Source organism: Xiphophorus hellerii, chromosome 2, assembly GCF_003331165.1.
Source record: "Xiphophorus hellerii strain 12219 chromosome 2, Xiphophorus_hellerii-4.1, whole genome shotgun sequence".
NCBI classification, from domain to species: domain Eukaryota; kingdom Metazoa; phylum Chordata; class Actinopteri; order Cyprinodontiformes; family Poeciliidae; genus Xiphophorus; species Xiphophorus hellerii.
Window position 1 is genome coordinate 26,752,441 of NC_045673.1, and position 21,245 is coordinate 26,773,685.

The 21,245-nt window shown below is 40.3% G+C and overlaps 1 protein-coding gene across 5 annotated transcripts in view; it reads right to left on the reverse strand.

Moving 5' to 3' along the window:
• peak1 (pseudopodium-enriched atypical kinase 1) overlaps positions 1-21,245 on the reverse strand; it is a 96,253-nt gene that overhangs the window by 13,177 nt on the left and 61,831 nt on the right. For all 5 annotated transcript variants that reach the window (XM_032544964.1, XM_032544930.1, XM_032544955.1 and 2 more), the window contains 2 exons: positions 7,562-10,973; positions 1,760-2,001 (listed from right to left, as the gene is read on the reverse strand). In XM_032544964.1, the coding sequence (XP_032400855.1) occupies positions 1,760-2,001; positions 7,562-10,866 (3,547 nt within the window). In that variant the 5' untranslated portion in view covers positions 10,867-10,973. The remainder of the gene's footprint in view (positions 1-1,759; positions 2,002-7,561; positions 10,974-21,245) is intronic.

The following is a 21,245-nucleotide window of genomic DNA, read 5'->3' on the forward strand; positions in this document are numbered from 1 at the left end:
TTAGACTGCAGTTTTTCTCATCCTTCTTCCCTCTGGTGAGGAAAGAAGGATGATGGTGAAGTTAGAGGCTTTGCTGAAGAGACAAGCATTAAGGACTAACTGTGAGAGTTGAGCTCATAGCTCTGTGTGCCTGATCACAGATGACAAAGTCAGGAAAAAATATAAGATTAATAAACAGACCATAACATTATTATAACAACTTGGCTCATAATTATTGCTGATGATCTTTTGACATTGAAATCTGGGCATTCCAGTCTGTTCTGCTCCTCTGTTAAAACTGAATCTATGTGTCTGTGCACTGATGGTCAGCTGGCTGAAACAAGGCCTCCGCACTTTTCTGTCACCTACAAAACAGACCATTTCATCTGTTCTGGAAAAGAACATTTCCATTTACGGAAAAAACTAAACTAAGAGGAAACTGAAATTAAATATTAGTCATGTTAAGGTACTGCTAAAGTTGGAGAAATACTGTATGAATGCTGACTGACTATTCGATCAGAAACATCCAATAATCAACCAGCACACATCAGGTTGCTACTTGAAAAAGATCTTTATTCTGTGTCCAGGCAGCAGCAGTAAAATAATAACAAATAAATGTCAGCTGACATTATTATAGCTGTGGTAATCAGTTCGGTGGTGTTTCAGCAGCAGCAGGAATAAGTGTTGCTTCTAACACCGGAACCTGAAGCTTCAACTTCAGCACCAGTTGGGATGAATATAAAGCAGGTCAATATCTTGCATTAATGAGCCTCTCAGCTTTTTTATCCTCTCTCTCTTTTTTCTATTCCTTCCCTTGCAAGCAGGCCACCTGAAGGCTTTTCATCACATCCGTTTTTATAACCCTGGGCTTTACTATCCGTATCCTACCAGAGGATTAGGAACACAGCACAAAGACGTCACTGTAATTACTGTCAGATTAAACCTGAGCACAGCAATAATGCAAGCAGCAACTCTGCGGTCAGTCGTACAGTACATTATGCATCGGCTTGGTTAGAGTCAGGTGGATTGTGCATGGATACGGATAATGTGCCGCAAATCATATTTAAAAAGGTAAAAATGGTCAAAACTGAATCTTTTTTTTTTTTTTTTTACATGCTCATTACTGTAAAATACAGTTGAAGGTTTCAATTATCACTCTAATTATGTAAGAACCAGATATTTATAAACTGGAGCTCCCATGTGATTTAGGAGGGAATAACTTCCAAGAAGAATAGTGCTGAAGCTGGAGAAAAGTAAAAGAAGAGACACACAAACTGATATCATCACCTATTGGTCAGCAGGGTTTCTGCAGGTTTCACCAACTCAAACTTGAGACTTTTTAAGACAAATGGGATGTAAGACCTGTCTCCACAGAAATTTACAAATTTTGTCCAGCCAGCTGGAGATAAACTTGCACTCATCCATGATAAATGCAAAAAGCTAGCTAGCTACAACGTGGATGTTAGCAGCGAGTTACCAGTAGCCTCAACCGTCTCGAGAACGCAATCAAGATGTCTGAGTGCGACTCAAACTTCTGCCTGACAGAAAAGTCCAGTGAGAAACAAGAATACAGACTATTAAAGTAAATATAATAGTTTTGCCATGACAAAATTTAAGACCTATGGTTATTATACTAAAGGCCAACTTACTTATTAAAACGAATTGAAGACAATTTAAGGTGTTAATTTTACATATATAAATTTGAGACTTTTTAAGAAATGCAACAGATAAGCCACAGAGGGAGAGAGTTTTTTTAATATATTTTAGTCCCCATTCTTACCTAGGTTGCTGTAGGTGGCGCTGCACCAGCTGGGCGAAGGAGAGTGGGAGTGATGAGAGTGATTCCCATCGTCCTCCGGCTCTCCGAGGCTGGCGCTGCCCTCACTGGCGGTGACAGTCGGGGCGGCCTGCTTGGCGTGGCCCTCGTGGGCGTCCCCGAACACCAGCCCCAGATTCACTCTGGCAGGCAGAGGGATGACCCTGGGCAGCTCCCGCTCCCTGGCATGGCTGGCCGGCACCTGGCTGCACATGACAGAGAAGAAGGGACTGCTGTCTGTGTTGCAACGTGCCAAAATTCTGCTTCATTGAACCTGCAATTGCATGCCATCTTCATCTAATATTTTTTTTGTTTTTTTCTTTTAGTAGGTACTCTACTTTTGACAAGGATTCTATCCTCAAATAATGATAATTGATGCTATTTAGAAAAACAAAGCAGAAGAGCAAAGGCAGCTGCTGTTGTATTATAATCAAGATCCTTTCAAAAGGGCTTTCTCTTGTTATTCAACAGTTTACCCTCATTAGCTTTTTTTTTATAACTCTCCTATAACTCTCCTTTCACCTCTACATCTACCTCAGCACGCTGTGGACTGGACTGATGAAAGCTTCTGAAATGTGAAGTGGTTTTCTAGGTAACGACACACATGAAGGCAGGAACACGATGGAGGGATGAGGGAAAGTAGGTCACTGTGGAGTGTGGTGACGCTGTGTGTGAAAAGCATGAGAGGGTACTTAACTTTGATCAGAAATGTTTGGAAAGAAGTGGAATACTTTTAGAAACTTCTACAACAGCAGGAAGCAGATATAAACTAACCGGAACAGAAGATTGATCCATTAATAAAAGCTGATCTGACTCAGTTAGTGGAGATGTGGGTCATGTTTCAGGCTGGTAGGACACTTCCAGGCACTCAGTGACTTTCCTAAGACTGCTTATAATTCTTCACTAGGATTCAGCATTTGCTAATTCATCTATTCACAGATTTCTACAATTCAAGCATTTTTTTTCATAGAGTACATCTCAGATATTTGAAGGAAAATGTGGCTTGAGAAGCTAAAATACCTACCTGCAATGCTACTTAAAATCAAAGTTATTGGCTGCCAATAGCTTACATTTATTTTCCTTAAATAGCTGCCATTTACAAGCCCAAGTATTTGGACTAACTCATATGTTCAAGTCTTCTTCCTGAACATACTGATGTGGAAAACTGCTCTGTTTTCCAAACAGGAGCTATGTTCAACCATTTTTAGCTAGCAGGAACTTAACAGGAGCTTAAAAACAGAACAAGTGTGTCGTTTTCCCAGCCATGGTGTTGTAACATTACAAGTACAGTAACAGGTCCTGTTACTGTGACTATTCTGCGACCATTTATACTTTATATCATTCTAGCTTTCCTGAATCTGACTTGTTTTTGTTTTTTTTTTTGAAAAAAAAAAAAAAAAAAGAGCAAAACATGGCCGGAAGTGTAAAATGCTCCCAAAAAGTAAATTTTTTCCCCTCCACCAACTTGTTTATGGGAAGGGCACATTAACAATTATATCCATAACCACATGTCACTTCCTGTGTTATTTTTCATCAGAAGAACTATAGTACATTTGATGCAGGATGTGACTAATGTGACTAATGGAATGAAGACAGGACAAAGTCCCCAAAAGTACACACACATCGAGACACACACCCAGCTCAGTTCAGCTTAGTCTAAATTAACACATAGCATTTCCAGCCAGCCAGTAAAACTGTGTTAGTTTTTCTAGATTTACCATTAAAAGCCTCTCATTTTGACACATGCATGTCAGAAAAGAAAACCTGTTGCAACAGTTCAGCTTCTGACCGCCCTATTCTGCCTTTATCCTCAGCAGACACTGAGTCTGACAAAAACAACTCTCATCTGGCATGTTTCAGATGTGTTCCTGCAGGCCAGGAAACAACCAGAGTCTCTGAAAGACAGCTGATCAACGCAAAGCGGCACTTTGGCTCTTTGCAGGGTCCTACCATTGATAAGGGGAGTGATCACCGAGGTGGTCAAAACGGTGAGTGTGATTGTTGAAGAAATAAAATAAAGCAAAAAGTAAAACTGTAAATTACTGGCATTTGTTGTGCTGCTGTCAATAAATACGTTCAATTTCCCCTTAGATTCTTCCTTTTTCTTTTGGACGCAAACAACAAAACCGGATTCTGCACTGAGCTGAAATATTAATCATTTGCAAAAAGCCATAAACCTGCCCGATAGGTGAAGTTTCAATACATTCATTCTGTTCGACACAAAACATTCAGAGTGGATACACATCTCCACAGGCCCTTGACACAATGAATACCTTCATGGCTGCTACACACTTCAATGTCAGGACCTGACTTGTTCAGACAGCACGTAGCAGCCTCGGAGCGCTTCTCTCCTTCTCAGAACACTGCTGCGAATGTCCAGAAGATGGAAATGTAAAAGTAAAATAAGACAAAAGGAAAGTTTCCTTCCTCCCAGCTATGTCAACACCGCCACACATGGCCAAGTTGGTTTCAAAGGTGTGTAAAGAGATAAGGGTGACAAGTTCTTACCCACTGTACTGGCTCACACAGTTCCCCATCGGAAAACTCAAAATGACAAGGCAGGAGAAATCACATTCTACTTCAAACACAAAGGAAGAAAACACTCTTTTCCTTGTCTTCTTCTTAGTCTCTCCCTCTCTGAATGCTCCTACCTGTCTAAGGTAAAGTGTGTTGGCCAGCCCTGAAGAGCACGCCCACTGTTCGCCAATTAAACGTGATTAGAAAAAAAAAATTCTCCTGAGTTAACTCTTTGTTTCCCAGCCAAAACAATGTGACCGGTCTGTTTTTATTTTTAGAAAGCCACAAACTTCTCTGTTAGAGAAGTTTAGTTTCATGTTGGGAAGTAAAATGAGTTAGTTTTAGGAGAATGTAGAGCGATAATTTAAATAGAGGAAAAAAACAATATAAAATTGCAAAACTAGGACTTCATGAGTCAAGTACTGAACTATAGAAACTAAGGATAGGACAAAAAATGAATGTGATTGTTTGTGAATACTTAACATTTCTTGAGTGAATTGCTTTCAAACCAGGTCAAGGACAGCGGTTTAGTAACAACCCTAACTCAATACTGATTAAGTTGGTTACTAATGGACCCTGAATGCTGTAAACTCAAAATGTCCTTGTTGATTTAGGCTTTTCTTCTATGATCGGTGTCTGAGTACTTGAAGAAACTCACACCAACCACAGGTTATTTTCATGCGCACTGCTTGGCAAAACTGTCAGTGAAGTAACAAATCTGTGTTTTCTCTGACAATGTAATGATTTACTAAAAGCAATAAATCTACCTCAGAGGTCACTAAATGACTAAAGACCGTTCTAAATACAACAGTTTGGCTGAGATAGCTTTTGAAGGCTCTTCATAAACGCTGGCATAGTCAAGAAGTGTTGACTGCCGCATCCAGGACATCATTGGTGAGTGAGTAAAGATCAATACTCATGGTATTTAGTGTGTTACTTTACCTCACCTCAATGTTTTCATGCAAACGTGGCATTATTGTCATTCATTTTAATGAAATATCAGACTGGAAGACAGTATATGAAAGTGCTATCAGTGAACCCCCGCCCATTTACGGTTCACCTATTCGTGGATTTTTCTGTGGAATGTAACTCCAGATTATTTGTTGAAAATGCACCTATTCTTTATTTTTTGTAGAGCATGAGTAAACTATTCGAATGATAATGCAGTTTGGGAAGCTGAAATACCTACGCACAATATTACTTCACACACTATTGACTGGCGTTTGCAAAGCAGGCAATTCACGCTGCTTTGCAAACGTAGCGTGATTGGCTGAAAGCCCAAGAGGAGGAATAACGAACCATGTGGATGTTAGCTTCTGCAGCAGTGCCAAGACTGTTTCCACTGTGCAAATTAATGCATGCGAAGGTATATTTGGTGTTTGTACTATTAAAATAAGCTGTTATATAAATATTAAATGGAGTCACCAGATATTTTTGGATTTTACAGCATACCCTAATTTTGAGACCAAGATCTACTTTTTCTCTCACCAGCCGGCTGAGATCTACCTCATGACACGAAGACATAAAAATCGTAAATGAAACTCTATTGACTTATTTTACATGCGAATATACATCAGTTATAGCAGAAATATTAAAGTGATAGAAAACCTAATGCACCTAATGGGATATAATGAATTTAATTTCACATAATTACCGCAGTAGAAGCCATTTGTTTGTTAAAATTTTATGAAATATATTTGTCCTATTTGATGTTTGTTGTGAATGACGTAAACTCACAAACGATCGAGGTAATTAGTCTAAGTTTGTCGTTTATTGAACATTTAGAAACTACAGCAGTTGTAAAAGGTAAACAAAGGTAAAATAACCACTCCTACCTTTTTACTCTCTCTTTGCAGGCTTGATATTTATTTCTCGATTATTAATAAGCGCTTCCCCGAACACAGCGATGGTGGATTAGCTAATTTAAACTCCTGCTCTGCTAGTCAGTCGGTCTTTGAGTCGCCTTTTTTTTTTTTGTTAATGGAACTGAAACGCACTGAATTGCGCAACACCTTGTTGAAACAATAATTAATGAGAATATAAATTTTAACAGGTTTTGTTGATTTTTTTTAAAGAATTATCATTCTTTAATGAAGCTATAAACGTTTAGGATCTCAGTGAATATTTTGATAAGCCTGTCAGAAGAGGAAGTGCTGGTCTCAGCGTCCTGGCGGCGTTCAGTTTGTCACCTGCCCCCGAGATCGACTCAAACCCAAAAAGTCATGAATCTACCTGGAGGGTAGATTTATGGCTTTTCCTTTACACCGCTTTATGGCTTTTTTTTTTTTTTTTGGCATAGTCAAAGTTGTGACTGGTTATGAAGAAATTAATATGCTGAAAATCCCAGAGAAAAGAAAAGACGACAACAGCTGCAGCTAGTCGAAGAAGAAAAAACAGAAAAGCCTGAAACATGACAGAATGAGGCCGAGCTTTTGAGAGGATTGAGGAGTGAAATATTTCCTGGCCTTCGGCTCAAAGCAAAGTGAGTACTAGGACAGCAAAATTAGGCAAAACAAAGAAAAGGATGCGGAGCAGCTTCAACACAACCCTGAGAGTTTGGAAAATGTCAGGGAGGCAAGCGTAAAAAAAAAAAGAGAAAAACAGGGCAAAGTTCAGGCTAGATTTAACAAGAACTGCAAGTTAATTAGATGAGGAAATCAAAGTTTTCTTGAAAGATATCAAGATTTGTCAGATTACACGCTACACAGCCATGGTTTTCAGTGCTTGATCACATCAGATGTATCATCAAATATTAATTCCAATTCTAGAAAAGTTAAACTTTAATGCAATCATCAGTGTTTGAATGTGTGCATAAAGGGGCGAATAACTGACTTGCAGCTGTAAATGCAGGAAAATGCCACATCTACAAATCCAGAGAAGGCTGAATACAAACTTTACAATTATGCAAAAGTTTGTAGTCGTAACTTGACAAAATGTGAAAATGTTGAAATGCTGTGAAATTTTTTCAAGGTACTTTAGATGTGTGTTGGTGTTTTTTCCAATCCTAAATATTTAAAAAGCAGGACATAAGACGAGCTGTGTTTGGAGCAGCTGTCAAAAAAAATTATGCTCAGGTGATGAATGAAGTACAAAAAAGTAAATTAAGAACAGTCACAAAGCAAGAAACCTTCAACTCAAATAAACAATATGAGGGACCAAATTCAGTAGGAGAGTTTATAGCTAGTAACAGAATCTACAATATAGCGATACTTTGATGAGGGATCAAGAGATAAAAAAAGCAGTTATTACCTGAGGTCTTTGCTGCTGGCATCTCCTCCAGCTGTTTCTGATGGTGTTGTTTGCCCTGGGCTCAAAGGTTCAGAGTCCCTGCTCTCTTCTGCCAGCAGATCAGTCTCTCTGCACTCTTCTATGCGCAGCTCTCCATCTCCATCCCCGGGGCTGCTGCCAGTGTCTGGTTTGTATGTGAAGATGATGGTAGGTTTCTGGGTGGGATCTTCTGGTTTGGCCTCTGTGAACCAGTGCTGGTTTTGGGTAGGTGGCGGTGGAAGAACGTGAATCACAGTTCCGTCTAGTCCAACCAGTTTGCCTTTTTCTTTCTCTGCCTTCTCTCTCTGATCGTCCTCGTCTTTACGCCGCCGAAAAAAGCTCTTAAAGGAGATCCACCTTTTGGGTTTTGAGCTCTCGGCTGAAGCCCGTCTCCCCTCCCCACCGGGGCTCAATTCGCCTTCACTGGGTCGCGCTGGGGAGCTGGAGGCAGAGCTCTTTGTCCAGTTGCCAAAATGTCTCTGAAGTATGTTAGAAGCATGATAAGGGGAGGATGTGGATCTCGGGGGCGGGTAGGGGGCACTGGGCTCTGATCGGGGACTGGTGAGTGGGACAGCAGCAGAGGCACTCTGGGATTTTGACAAAACCTTTGAGGGGTTTTCCTTTTTTGGCTTGGAAAGACAGCCATCAGTGGTAGAAAACAGAGACTTGGGTCGTGAAAGGGTCTCCTTCATGGCATCAGGAGGCAGGGCGTACAACTCCTCAGAGCTGAAGGTTTTGGTTTGTGCTGAGGGAGACTCTGGAGGCGACTGAGGAGGCTGGATAGACGCTACAATCTGTGACAGAACTGCACTGGCCTCCTCTCTGTGACTTACACCTGTCCCAGAAGGTGAAGTTATGCCTTTATCATCATCATCTCCACTTATCTTATAAGAGTGTGTAACAGCGTTAGCAGCAGGGCTGGTTTTAACTAGATTTGCAGTAATGGCAAGACTGGCAGAAGAAATTGTTGTAGTGGGAGAAAGGGCCCCAGATGCGGAGCTCATTACAGTGCTTGTTACAGTGCTTGAATCTGTAGTGGTTCTAACTTGCAAACTTGGCACTGATTCAAGTGGAAATTTTGTCTCCTCAAATGAAGTCTGCTCTGATGTGCCTCTCCCAGACAGAGTTTTCTCCGTGGATGAGGACTGGACACTCTCGGAGGAACCAATCTCTTCATAGGTATGGCTAGTAACCCTACCGCCACCCGTTTTTGTTTGCGACTGCTCCCCATGAAGACCCAAGAAACTCTTGTACACCGCAAGATTGTCATATGCACTAGGGTTGATAACAATAGGTACCTTGACTGCATTCTTAGAGCTACGGGCATAGGCCGGCTCATCTCGGATGATGATAGGAAAAGGAGGCATGCCAGCATTATTGAAACTATTAAACTTGATCTCTGATAAATTTGGAGATTTTACGGGTACAGTTCGAGAGGACAACAGGCCTGCGATGGGAGACGTGGGAGCTGACTTGTGACTGCAAAACTGAGGAGTGACAGACTGGCCAGAATTACTCCCCAGATCCACTCTAGGTATCTTCTGCCGAGGACTCGTGCTTGACGTCCATACTTCTTGGTATCGTATTTGGCCGGTCTTCTTTTGTGACAGAGCGATGGATGAAGGTGATACTGACCTCAAAGGAGAAGATGGGGAAAGAGGAGACACCGGCGAGAGGGGCTGGACTAAAGGAGTGCTACAGAATGATGTAGGATTAGAGGGTTTTGGCAGGTTTTTGGGTCGTGGCGACGAATCCTGCTTCTGTTCATCTTTACTGGCCATCGATGCTGAGACATCTACCACAGTGTAAGGCTTACAAATGAGGGATTTTTCTAAATTAACAACACGGTATGGTTTAGCCTGCTCCTCTGTAGGGCTAAAACTTATTGTAACTGGCTGTCCAGGAAGGGCTTGAGGCATTGGCATCCCTTCCCTGCCATCCTGGTCCTCTAATCTAATTGCCAGCACTGCCTTGTGGGTCTCGGCCACCTTGGGTGGACTTAGAGCCCTTTTGGGAGACTCTTTTGTTGGGGGGGTTGTACACGGTGCAAGTGACTTGGAAGATATAGGCGAAAGCACGCCATTTTTAAACACACTACTTCCACTACTGGAAATAGTTTGAGAGTCTTCTTGGAGTGATGACGATGATTCTGGAGAGGTTGTAGACTCTGAATTTGAGAGGAAAGCACTGCTTTGCGTCTCACAAGGTCCAAAGGGAAGAAGGCTTCCATTAGAGGGGTATCCGTTCAAGATCTCATCGTAGCTATCATCATAGTCCACTGCACAGATTCTCTGTAATGAACGGTTTCGAAGGGGCACCGTATTCCATTTTTTCCCCGCTGCAAAGGGCACTGGAGACAAGGTGGCGGCACGAAAATTAGCAAATCGTGGCTGGCCTCGCATACGGATTTCCATGGCTAGTAATTCTTCGTCGCTTTCATCCCAGCTCTCATGCTCCTCATCATCTTTCTCAGTTTCACCGTCCTCATCTTCCTCTTCATCCTCATCATCATCTGCATCGTCACAGGAAAACACTGGGTAGCAGAAACGTCCACCTTCTGAGCTTATGATCTTGGTACAATCACTAAGCGATACCCGCTTCTGAGCGCTACCTTCGCTGCTGCTGCTTCCTATAGCCAGACAGCTGGAAGCTGGAAGGCCTCTTTCTAGGGACCTACGATATGAGCTACTGATTCGCCCCCAAAATAGGTCTTTGGAACCAGAAAGGAGTGTAGGGCTAGAGCCTGGACCCAACCCAGCAATCTCTTTAAGGACATCCGTCAGTCCGCTGTTATTATTTCTGCTGGGTGTCCTGGGGCTGAGTTGTCCATAACCTTCAATTTCCTCACTGTCATCCTCTCCTTCATTGTTATTGTTGCGCCCCCCCGGCCTTTTACTGTTCAGTCCATTGCGGTTCCAGGCAGTAAAAGCCGATGTTTTACCTTGTTCTATTACATTTGTTTGCTGCTGCAAGTTGCCATCTGAATCCAGTCCTGCAGATAAGCTGGGCAGCATCATAGTGGGCTTCACAGCAATGGTTGGCTTCTTGGCCACAGGAGGGCGTATGTGTCCTGAACGTGCAGGTCGTTGAGAGTTGGCGATAAGGTTGGGGTTAGCTCTGGTCCCAGCAGGAAGTGGATTTTGTTGTTGGTTTGATGGCGGTCTCTGCTCAGAGGGGGGCTTCCCCCCACTGCTCTGAGTCAAGCAGTGCAGACTTTTTGGTTTGAAGCAGTTCTTGCACTCGCCTGGCTTCCACACATGCTCGGTGAAGGTGCTGCAAGCTGACATGGCAGCTGGTCCAGTGGGCAGCCTGCTAGGTCAGTGCACAGGAAACCCCTCCATGAACCCACAGCACACAGGAAAGGACTGGAGAACAACAATGAGGAAAACTGCACCTGAAACACACAAGAGGAAAGAATACAAGCTTTTAGAAATAATTTGTTTCTGAAACATGACTTTAATTCCTACAGAGAGAAGAAAAAACGTATTTTACCATACAGATAATGAAGTTATGCCTTATGACAGAAACACCTACAAACAAAATGTTATGCTACACAATCACAACAAGATATGAAATAAAGGCCTGCAGAGATAGAGAAGTAAAGCAATATGGGAAAGCAGTGCCACAATTCCTCCAGAAGGTGGCAAACCTTTACCACATATAGCTACTGCCATTTAAAGTGCAGTGATGTGTCTCCCAACCCACCAAATGGCCCATAAGTCTAAAAATCACAAATGATGACGAACAGAAGATTGGAGATGTTAGTCAGGATTATGAGACCAAGGGCTTCAACTTTGTCATCAAATCAACAGCTCAAAGTCAGGAATCATACTTAACACAGCAGTTTGACAGAAATAAAATAGAAGTAAAAGCAGAAATAACGGCTAACTTAATGAAACAGAAAAAGATTTTTCTGTCAGAATTTGACTATAAATTTGACACTGTGATAAAGGGCAATTCCACAGCTTTTTAGGCATCAAGACTAACTTGCTGGTATCTAAACCAGAGGTGGGATAGTTTGGACAGGTGGCGAGTCCATCACAGGCAACACAGGAGTAACAACATTGTACACACACACTCGCACACGCCCCCGCAGACACACTTATACCAAAGGACAATTCAAAAACACCAATTAACCCACAACCTTCTTGCTGGACGGCAACAGAGCTAACCACTGCTCTACTGAGCAGCAACTCAGGAATCATACAGTTGATAGTTAAAACGTTAACCTCAGCTGGTGGTGTAAAAAACAAAACTAAGAAAAAACATTGTTAAAATATGAATTGATGCAAACAGCACATTTTCAGATTTGTTTAGCAATTGTTTAGATTTTTAAAAAATAAAATTAAATCTGAAAACTCAAACGTTTATCCAAACTTATCTAGACTTGAAAAATGATTGAAGCTCATTTCAATCATTTTGTAAAAAGTAAAAAGTAGTGAGGTAAAAAGTAGTGAGGTCATCACATAAGCAGTTAAAGGTACGCTGTTTTATGGTATGCCGTATAACAAATTGTTTTTTCAAAATCTATACATCAGCTTCTGAGACTGGCTTAGTTATGAAGAAATTAGCAACCTAACGGTAAAGGGATAGTCCAAGTTTTGCTTTGGTTTTTTTTTTTGTGGGTTTCGGTTAAGAGGTTATGACCTGACCTTTTAAATGTTATTTTTCATCAAATCCTAATGAAACTATGACTCATTGCTAAGACATGTGTGAACCAGTCGTGGAGTCATGTATGTCAGATCCTGTGTAGATGGACTTCAACATGAGAACACCCCACCCAGAGCCAGACACAATACAGCAGGAACTCCTGAACAAAACTTTGCTGACTGACCGCTGAAGGGTGGGAGAGGATTTATCCTGTTGCAGCACACGTTGTGCATCCTCCCAGGAAAACGCAGGCCATCACTCCAACAAAATCACAGGAGAGACACATCAAGCAACTGACTATGTCTTTCCAAAAGTATAAGAACATTTTTCTGATTCAGACTGGAGAAACTCATGTAATAACCCAAAGCACAAAACTCTACTGAGGGACGTGGCAACTCTTTTTATCACCTCCCAGTTCCTTGCTATTTTCCCCCCATCTGTTCAGAGTTAATTCAACACTGCAACCACAAGGAAGCAAAATCTGCTTGTAATCTCATTTCTTACTGTGCTTAAGATAAATATCAGTGCCACACGCTAACTGGGAAGTCAGGAGATAATGTAATCTGGTGTGACATGTAGGTGTTGGGTGCTTATCGCAATAGAGGTGAAATTTATACAACACAACAAATCAAAATAGAAGTCTCTATGAAATAAGCAATATTTCTTTCTGTATAATTATTTTTGCTTCAGTATGAGAGCATTTCTTTCACAGCTAATGTTTTTGCAGAATGGCCAAATTGTGACCTATTTTTGGCTTATTATGCAATGTATGTTATGTAAGGCAATGGAAATGTGATGAATTAGAACTAATTTATTTCTAAAGCAGTTTTAAATCATAACTGTATTATGCAATCTTTGGCCTTTTTATTAGCTACAGCATGGGCTGGTTACCGGTATCAAGGTATACTGAGGAAAAAGTCAGGATTTCAAAGCCACAAGATAAAGTCCACCGGTCATGTGTAGCTGCAGTATCATGATCCTTGACCTCCGCAGACCCCTGCATAGCAACTCTGCAAGTCTTCTTCGGAGGGTTTTAAGACAATAATCAATGAATATACAAAATTTCCGTGAACAATTTGGCGACAATACTGCGGCTAGGCAGGGAACTATTATAAGGCATAAGGTTGAGAAACCTATCACGATATAACCATTTCATTTTACTTGATAGGTAATTATTGACTTTTTTTGCTTTAAATATCTGAAACACTCCTAAAGTAACTAGTGTTTTAGCCATCATCATTTTTTATTTTTATGTAGCTATGAGGAACAGTGGCGAAACCTGAAACTGCTGCAGCACAAATTACTCATGGAGTTGTTGCTAGGCAACCAAAGAGTGAACAAGATAGTTGATGCCACTCACCTTGCTCAGCTGGCCATGAGAGGTTAAACAGCTAAAACAGTCCTCCTGGCTACATCTCCCAGAATGCTATGCGGTTCTGGATTGGAGTTCAGTGGATATTCTATCAGATCCATTATGCATTAATGTTTCTATCCTGTTATATATTGTTATTAATTTATTGCTTAGCCCTAGCCTAATGTGAAGTAAATATGGAAAAGTTGTTTTTTGAACTCTATTTTGTAAGGAATGTATCTTGTCAATTTTTCTGTTTCACATATGTTGTAAAACCAACAGCAATTGCCTAACAGTAAATACGTTCTGAGGATGTTTTTCTAAAAGTTTTTTATTAATCTCCATTTCAAGCGACATGAAGGTTGCACATGTGATATGTGGATAGACGAGGAAATCTCATGAATTTGAAGACAACTCTCATCACTGCAAAGCATCACATGTAGAGGACACTATGGAGTTTCAAAGCAGAACAGAGATACATGGTTTCATCTTAAATATCCACACAAATCCTGAGAGTTCACTAGAGCTAAGTGTGGCTTTCTCTCTTAGATTAAAGCCCCCCCCCCCCCCCCCCCCCCGAACACAGTAAAACAAAATGGGGTGTTCAGAGAGCCTTTTATTGTTTTGGTCTCATTGCCTGTGACTGCCTTAAATGCTGCAGAGTGAGCTGTTCGTATAGGATTCAACGTAGGAAAACACTCTGTGGCCATCTGCTCCAGATCTGATTGCAGCAAACAGTGTCTGGTTTTGCTGCAGAGGAGATAACACACAACACCTGCTGCTCTGTGCCACCGCCACCCCCTGGAACATAGGCTTCATGGGCCCACCATGTGAGCCCCAGATTTGTACTGCTTCTGAAAGCAATTGGTGAGTTAAAGCTTTATTTGCAGAAAGCTAGAAGGATCATAAGACGTGGAATCCAGAGTGGGACTTTTTGAATATGAAGAAATAGTGTGATATATTCAACAGACACCTGATGTTCAAAGAGGAGGTTAGTATTGCGATCTTCAGAAGTATTTAATGAGGAATCGCAATAATTTGTACATTTCAGATGAATCAGAATTTCTAAGAACTTCCATGGCACTCTGTTTCTCTGCAGTGAAAATATTATGACACAGAGGTCCAGCCACTAGTCTGATGAGGACCCACGTATATCTAGTCACAAAGTAAAAGAGCAACATTCTAAGGGAAGGTAAAAAGTCTCTAAAAAATTGAAACATCAAAATGCCATCTTGGCTTCACCAAGTCTTTGTCACATCTATTTGATGCTATTTACGAGCCAAAGGGTTGGTTGAGAGGAAAGGTACTTTTCTGTCCCATGTAAGGTGTGGAGTTTGCTAACCTCTACTGGAACGTTCACTGCAAACACTCCAAAAACAAAGAATGACTAACCGGAAAATTACCTTATGCCCTTAGGAACTAGGCTGGTAAAACCTAGGCTGGTAAAAACCAGCCTCTTGTTCTATGCGTCATTTCGTACAGACGGTGTGAACCTTCGGCTATTGAGAAACGATTACTTCCTGGAGGCGTGGCCTCTGTTTAAATTTTACCCAATAGCTTATGTTTGGCAGTGACACATGAAATGTGCCAGTTCAATGCTATGAAGCTTACTGGAAATTACCTGCGCTACAAGCAACCAGCCCCATTGCAAAGAGAGAAGAACTGATCCAAACAAGGCGGCTGTTAATGTTAATTCAATAAGTGAAAGCGTGGCCAACATTGACTGAAACGGCTTCATTCACTTCCTCTGCTCCCATTGATAAAATTACAGGCAGACCACGATTCTAAAACAGCTCAGAAAATCAATGTCATAGTTTACAACTTCTTCTGTTCGTTGATTTGTCTGGTGAAAATTCTACCAGAAAAATCCAAGTCAATGGGAGAAAGCCCAAATGGAGCACTGAAAAGAGATGAAAATTTGTTACCTAGCCTGAGCTGTCAATCGGCAAATTGCCGAAAGAGATATCCAACTTTCTAATCCAATTTTAGTTTAAAAGTTAGATTTTTCTAAATGATTTAGAGATTATAAAAGATTAATTTATTTTAAAGACTCCTCTTTAATAGGCAAAAAATCTGTCCACTACAATATGTCCACCTTAAATATTCTACTTCATCAGTGTACCACAAATTCATTTATTCATTAATTAATCTGCTCCAATACTTACTTTTGTCACATTCATTTATAACACCGAAATGACTGTCGAGTTATGTTTTGAACGATTGCACTAAAGAAAGCTCCTTAAAGCCACCATTTACATCCCGACACCAAGACCATCTTTTCATCTTTTCCATTCAGCTTTTTTTTTTTTTACACTTGAGGCCTACTCTCATCATTTCCCCCCATCAGTTATAGCTCAGTGAACTGACATGCCAGAAAAATGCTCATCTTAAAGGAGATAAAGCATCGGGGAGTTGTCTGAGAATGATTGCAAAGATGTCACAACGAGTTTAGCAACCCCTATGTTTTAGCCACAGTGGCGCACCACCCAAAGCTCGTCGACTCTGCACCAGTTTCCAGCGGGTCAAATTGATTCTGACTCGGAAAGAAGTGCCGTCTGCTCGGCTGGTGAGGTGGGGTAGAGCGAGAAGGGGATTGGAAAGCAGTGCTTGAGGCAGGAATGTGATTTCGGAGGACTAAATTGGAGGACACATTCTATCCAGCAGAGTCTAAATGATGTTTTTGGACACAACAAGTTGGTGGGTGCATCGACTACCACACTGAGATGAGTACAACACCTCTGAAGACCTAACAGAGTTAAAATAAATTCTTTTAAAAACAGAGCAGTACAGGAACTTTTCTGTATCCCCAAGAAGACACATAATTAGTATTAGAGCCAACCAGAGGTGGGTAAAGTACCAAAAAATTGCAGTCATGTAAGAGTAGCACTACTTCCTGAGTATATAAAAAGTCTGGCGGGCCACCAGGCTTTACATGACCCCCCCACAGACTGACTGGGTGTCTCACAAAGATAGAATTCTTTCTCCACCTCTCTGTCTCACACACACATGACAGTTAGCAGAAGATTGATAACCATAACAACGGAACACAGGAGGGGATTGGCTGCTGGTTAAGACTACAAATACGCATCACTGTAGTTCTAATTAAGACTTAGTTAAAACAGAGGGCTGAGCTGCCATTTAGAGCTAGTGGCTGTTTTGGCCAGTAAATAACGGATTTAACCCAAACACTGTTAGACATTGGATTAGTGTGGTCATTTAATATGGAGCTTATGGGTTTTTTTTCAAAATAAAAGCCTCAATATCCCCCTCAGGTTAATGCACTGCTGTAGGCGGTGCAATAATATTAGCATGCATTATATTTTTCTCTCAGGTTAGGTTCATTGGCATTAGCCTTTTACCTTAAATAAGCTATTAGCTATTTTCTTACTTATTAGCCATGTTTAATATACTGAGTGGAGTAAGTCAATTACAGACAACATTCTAATGATATGCCACATGCTATTGACAGCATTTAGAGAAAGATATGTTCAGCCTGCTTTGTTCAGAAAAACTAACTGCTTCAAATTCTGTCTCTCTCTCTGTCTCACTCACATGACAGCTGAACTGCTCTTTAGAACTACAATGACTGAAGGTTAGAACTACAACATGGCGGACACTGAGTGCCTACAAAAGAGGCCTGAGCTGAATGTCAGAACTACAACATGGTGGAACTGTCAGTTACTACAGAGGAGGATTGAGCTGGCCTTTAGAACTACTTGTGTTTTGGGCTTTTTATAACTGTTTTAATGCAATCACTGTTACACATGGGATTAGTTTGGCCCTTTGAAATGAAGCCTATGAAAAAATTCAAAATAAAAGCCTTGACATTTTTTCCATAAAGTAATTGCTGTTTTTGGCTTTATGTGACTAGTTTAAACAACCCACTGTTACACATTGGATTAGTGTGGCCATTTAATAAGAAGATTACTGAAGATTTCAAAATAAAAGCCTCAATATCCTCCTCAGGATAGTGCACTGTAATACTAACCAGCATTATCTTTTTCTCTCAGGTTAGGGAACTGCCTTGCGCAATTTCAAAATAAAAGTCTTGACAATTTTTACAAAAATGTAATTGCTCTTTTGAGCATTATACAACTGATTTAACAAACCACTGTCACACATGAGATTAGTTTGGCCCTTTGAAATGAAGCTTACTTAAAATTTCAAAATAAAAGCCTCATTATCCCCCTCAACTTAGTGCACCGCTGTAGGCGGTGCAATAATATTATTCTGCATTATATTTTTCTCTCAGGTTAGCAATAGCCTTTTAGCTTAAATGCGCTATTAACATTTTTTCTGACTTATTAGCCATGTTTAGTATGCTGAATGGAGTAAGTCAAGTATAGACAACATGGTAGTGATGCCCCACATGCTACTGACAGCATTCACGCTAACATTAGCATTTTGGCTAATTTTACCATACTGAATGGTGCAAGTCCATGTTAGTAAACATTCTGGTGATTCTCCTCATGCCATTGATTACATTGCAGCTTTTTTTTGCATTGATGCTAATTTTTAGCATCGGAAAGTTGGGTCCAAACCGACGGGCACACTTTGGCAGGCCCTGGTTAAATTTCTTCAGGAATTTTCTAGTTATCTAGTCTTATTTTCAGTCAATTTTAAATATTTTCTAACTCAAAAATGCAATAGGCTGCTGGATGATTTCCTAGCACCCCCTACCACCTGGCTTCCCTGAGAGAAAATTTAAGTTGCTTCTACCCAACTCTGGAGCCAACAGAGTGTAATTTAACCTGCGCATAAATCCGGCTGTTCTGTCAAGGTCATCAGAGGTTTGTTAGAGAACATTAGAGAACAAACAGCATCATAAAAACCAAAAAACACATTGAAGTTTGTGACTGTAAATGTACAATTTGGTTTCTGGTGTAAAGATGCTTGTACAAGGCCATAAAACATGAAAGACGAGAAAAGTGGTTAATCCCCCCCCCAAAAAAAGAGACAATAACCGCAATGAAAACAGAGATAATGACGCTGAGAAATATCTAAGCGATTCATAAAAACAGCAGAACACTGTTGAAATTTCACATCAGGTTTTTTACACAATCAGCCCTCCGCAGAGACGTAACGTCTTCCTCCTCAGAAATGAGCTCAGTATGGGAGCTTGTTTGGAACAAACAAGTTTATTGAGGGAGAGTGGGAGCTCTCCGAGCCTGCTTCATAATAGGAGAATAAGTGAAGCTGAAACCCACAGATGGGTTATGGGATTTCTACTGCTGTTTGGAAAGAGGGCTTCGATGATGAGGACAGCTGCTGCAACAGCGGCACACGCTGCGTTGCGGTTAGTGATACTACTGATAACATGAAGGTCACTTTTTATCAACTCTAACTGTAGTGTGCATTGACTGCTTTATTGATAAAAAATGTTGTTTACTATATTCCCCCATATTTTAAAAAGGTAGACAGTGAAGACGGGTCAGTTAAAATACTACATTTGTAGTTTGAAAAACACAAATAAAGGAAAAATAGAAAATTGTATGTATTTTTGATAAAATGAAGAATCAGATTTTAATCCAATTACTTTGGTGTTCACACTCTTGGGTAATTTCACATGTAAAATTAGATGTTTTAAAGCAAAATCAGCAGAATCCTAAAGAACCAGTCCACATTCACACAGCAGGCATTGTGCAAATTCCATATGTGGAACTAAATCCAACAGTATTCACACCATCATATTGTATTTTAGAGAGAGATACATCATGATTCTGCACCAGAAAAAGCCAGAACATACTGTATATATCCGGATGTAAGCAATGGCTTAAGCAAGCAGTACTGACAGCTTCTTCTTCTCATTATGAATTTGTGACAATACGTTTGGCTTCCATTGCTCAACAATTTTAAGATGGACCTGCAGGTGTCGGCATCCAACATGACTTCCACAAACAAATGCACTTAAAATCACCTAGGATCCTTTTCTGTGCGTTGTTGTTTTACAAAAAGAATATCAAAACTTTAAAACGCAATGATGGACCCATCTCTAAATTTCTGTGCTGCCAACAGTTTGGATCCATTTACTCAATTAACAGCTACTCTTGAAAAAAGAAAAAAAGAATCATGATTCAAATTTCAGTGTGTAAATGTGACTGTGTAACCCCAGAGGTGGGTGGCATATCCCAACAAGCTTTTATTTCCACTACTAAAGCCCACTTCACGGTTGAATCGTTTCACACAATATGGAGTTTCAACCCAATTTCAGCTCAGTCACTTCACCGAGGGACTGCATGTCACTCCAGCCTCGAGGAGTTCTCTCCCACAACCCTCATTAGCTGCTCAATTAAACATGTTATGAGTTGTAATCACTTTACAGCTAAATACGGACGAGGATTCGTAACTCCGTAAAATAGAAACAAAATCTTCTCTGCTATTTTCATACTTGTACTGGGTTTGAGAGAAACACCAGAAAGAACTTTCATTTTGAAAACAAGTCCTTTAAGTGAACCAGTTTGGCGGCTTCTTGGTTTCTGGGAGGAAAATAATAGGCAAATTGTTATAAATTAATTCTTAATTTTAAAGTGGAAACAGCAATAACCTCTGTACACAAACACTGACACAAAGAAACTAGTGATCCCTTACAGACGATACAAATACTAAACTACAAGTAAATGTTCAACTATTGCAAACAGATCGTTTGCAATTAAGGGGTACAGTATGTGCTTATGAGAATAATGTGCTCTCAGAGCACTAATTTTCTCTATCAATGATAAAGCAGTAAGTCATAAAGTTTAGGTTAATGAGGCTACAGAAGGAAGCAGAAACAATGTGGAATAAAACAGCACAACCACGACTGACGACATCGTGTGATCTACAGATAATCCAAAAAAAGAGATTTTATGACCCAAACAAGTTTCAGAGCCGCCAGGAGAGAAAAGACTAGAATAAAGAAAAAAAGGAACGAAAGCTTTAATAAGTGATTGTTTTAAGGTGGTTTGAAGATCCTGAATAAAGAAGAAGACGATGCACTTTATCGCAGAGACTGTGATGATTCAATAGCTCATCAATACTAATGCAGCAGAAATTGGAGTGAGACGATCGAAGTGTTTTATACTCAAACAGAGCATACACATATTCACTCTTCTTCTTCCAGACAGATTCATTTTCTCATGAGTGACAGACATTAAGACAGCGTTAGCTTCAAATCCAATAACGTCTCACCAACTGGGATGCAAGTTACTGATTAATGAGTAAATCAAAAGTTGATTGATCTTATCGATAGACTAACGATCAATTGATGAGCGGCTCTTAAAAACCTGAGTTTTCTCTTGTATCAAGAGCGTCTTTCATAACGTAAATGGCTAATTTCTGCATAATATGCTGAAACATTAGATTTTAACATTATTTTTGTTTTGTATTAAATATTGACTGAATAAAAAGAAAATTGTGCTTTTCTCACGTCATTAAACTTAGACATATTTATAAAATATAACAAAACAGGAGTCTTTAGGTTGATGGACAGAAAAATAAAAGAAGGAAAAAAAAGTAAAACTCTTAATTCTCCCTTGAACAGAGATATTCATACCATCTGTGGTTGTTAATGAAGAAATGACAACACTTCCCTCCATGAAGTGCAACAGCTCTTGAGATCAACCTTGCTTGCTGCCATCATGGGATTTTTTCCCCATCATCTACATTTTTCTGCGTTATCTCACCTTT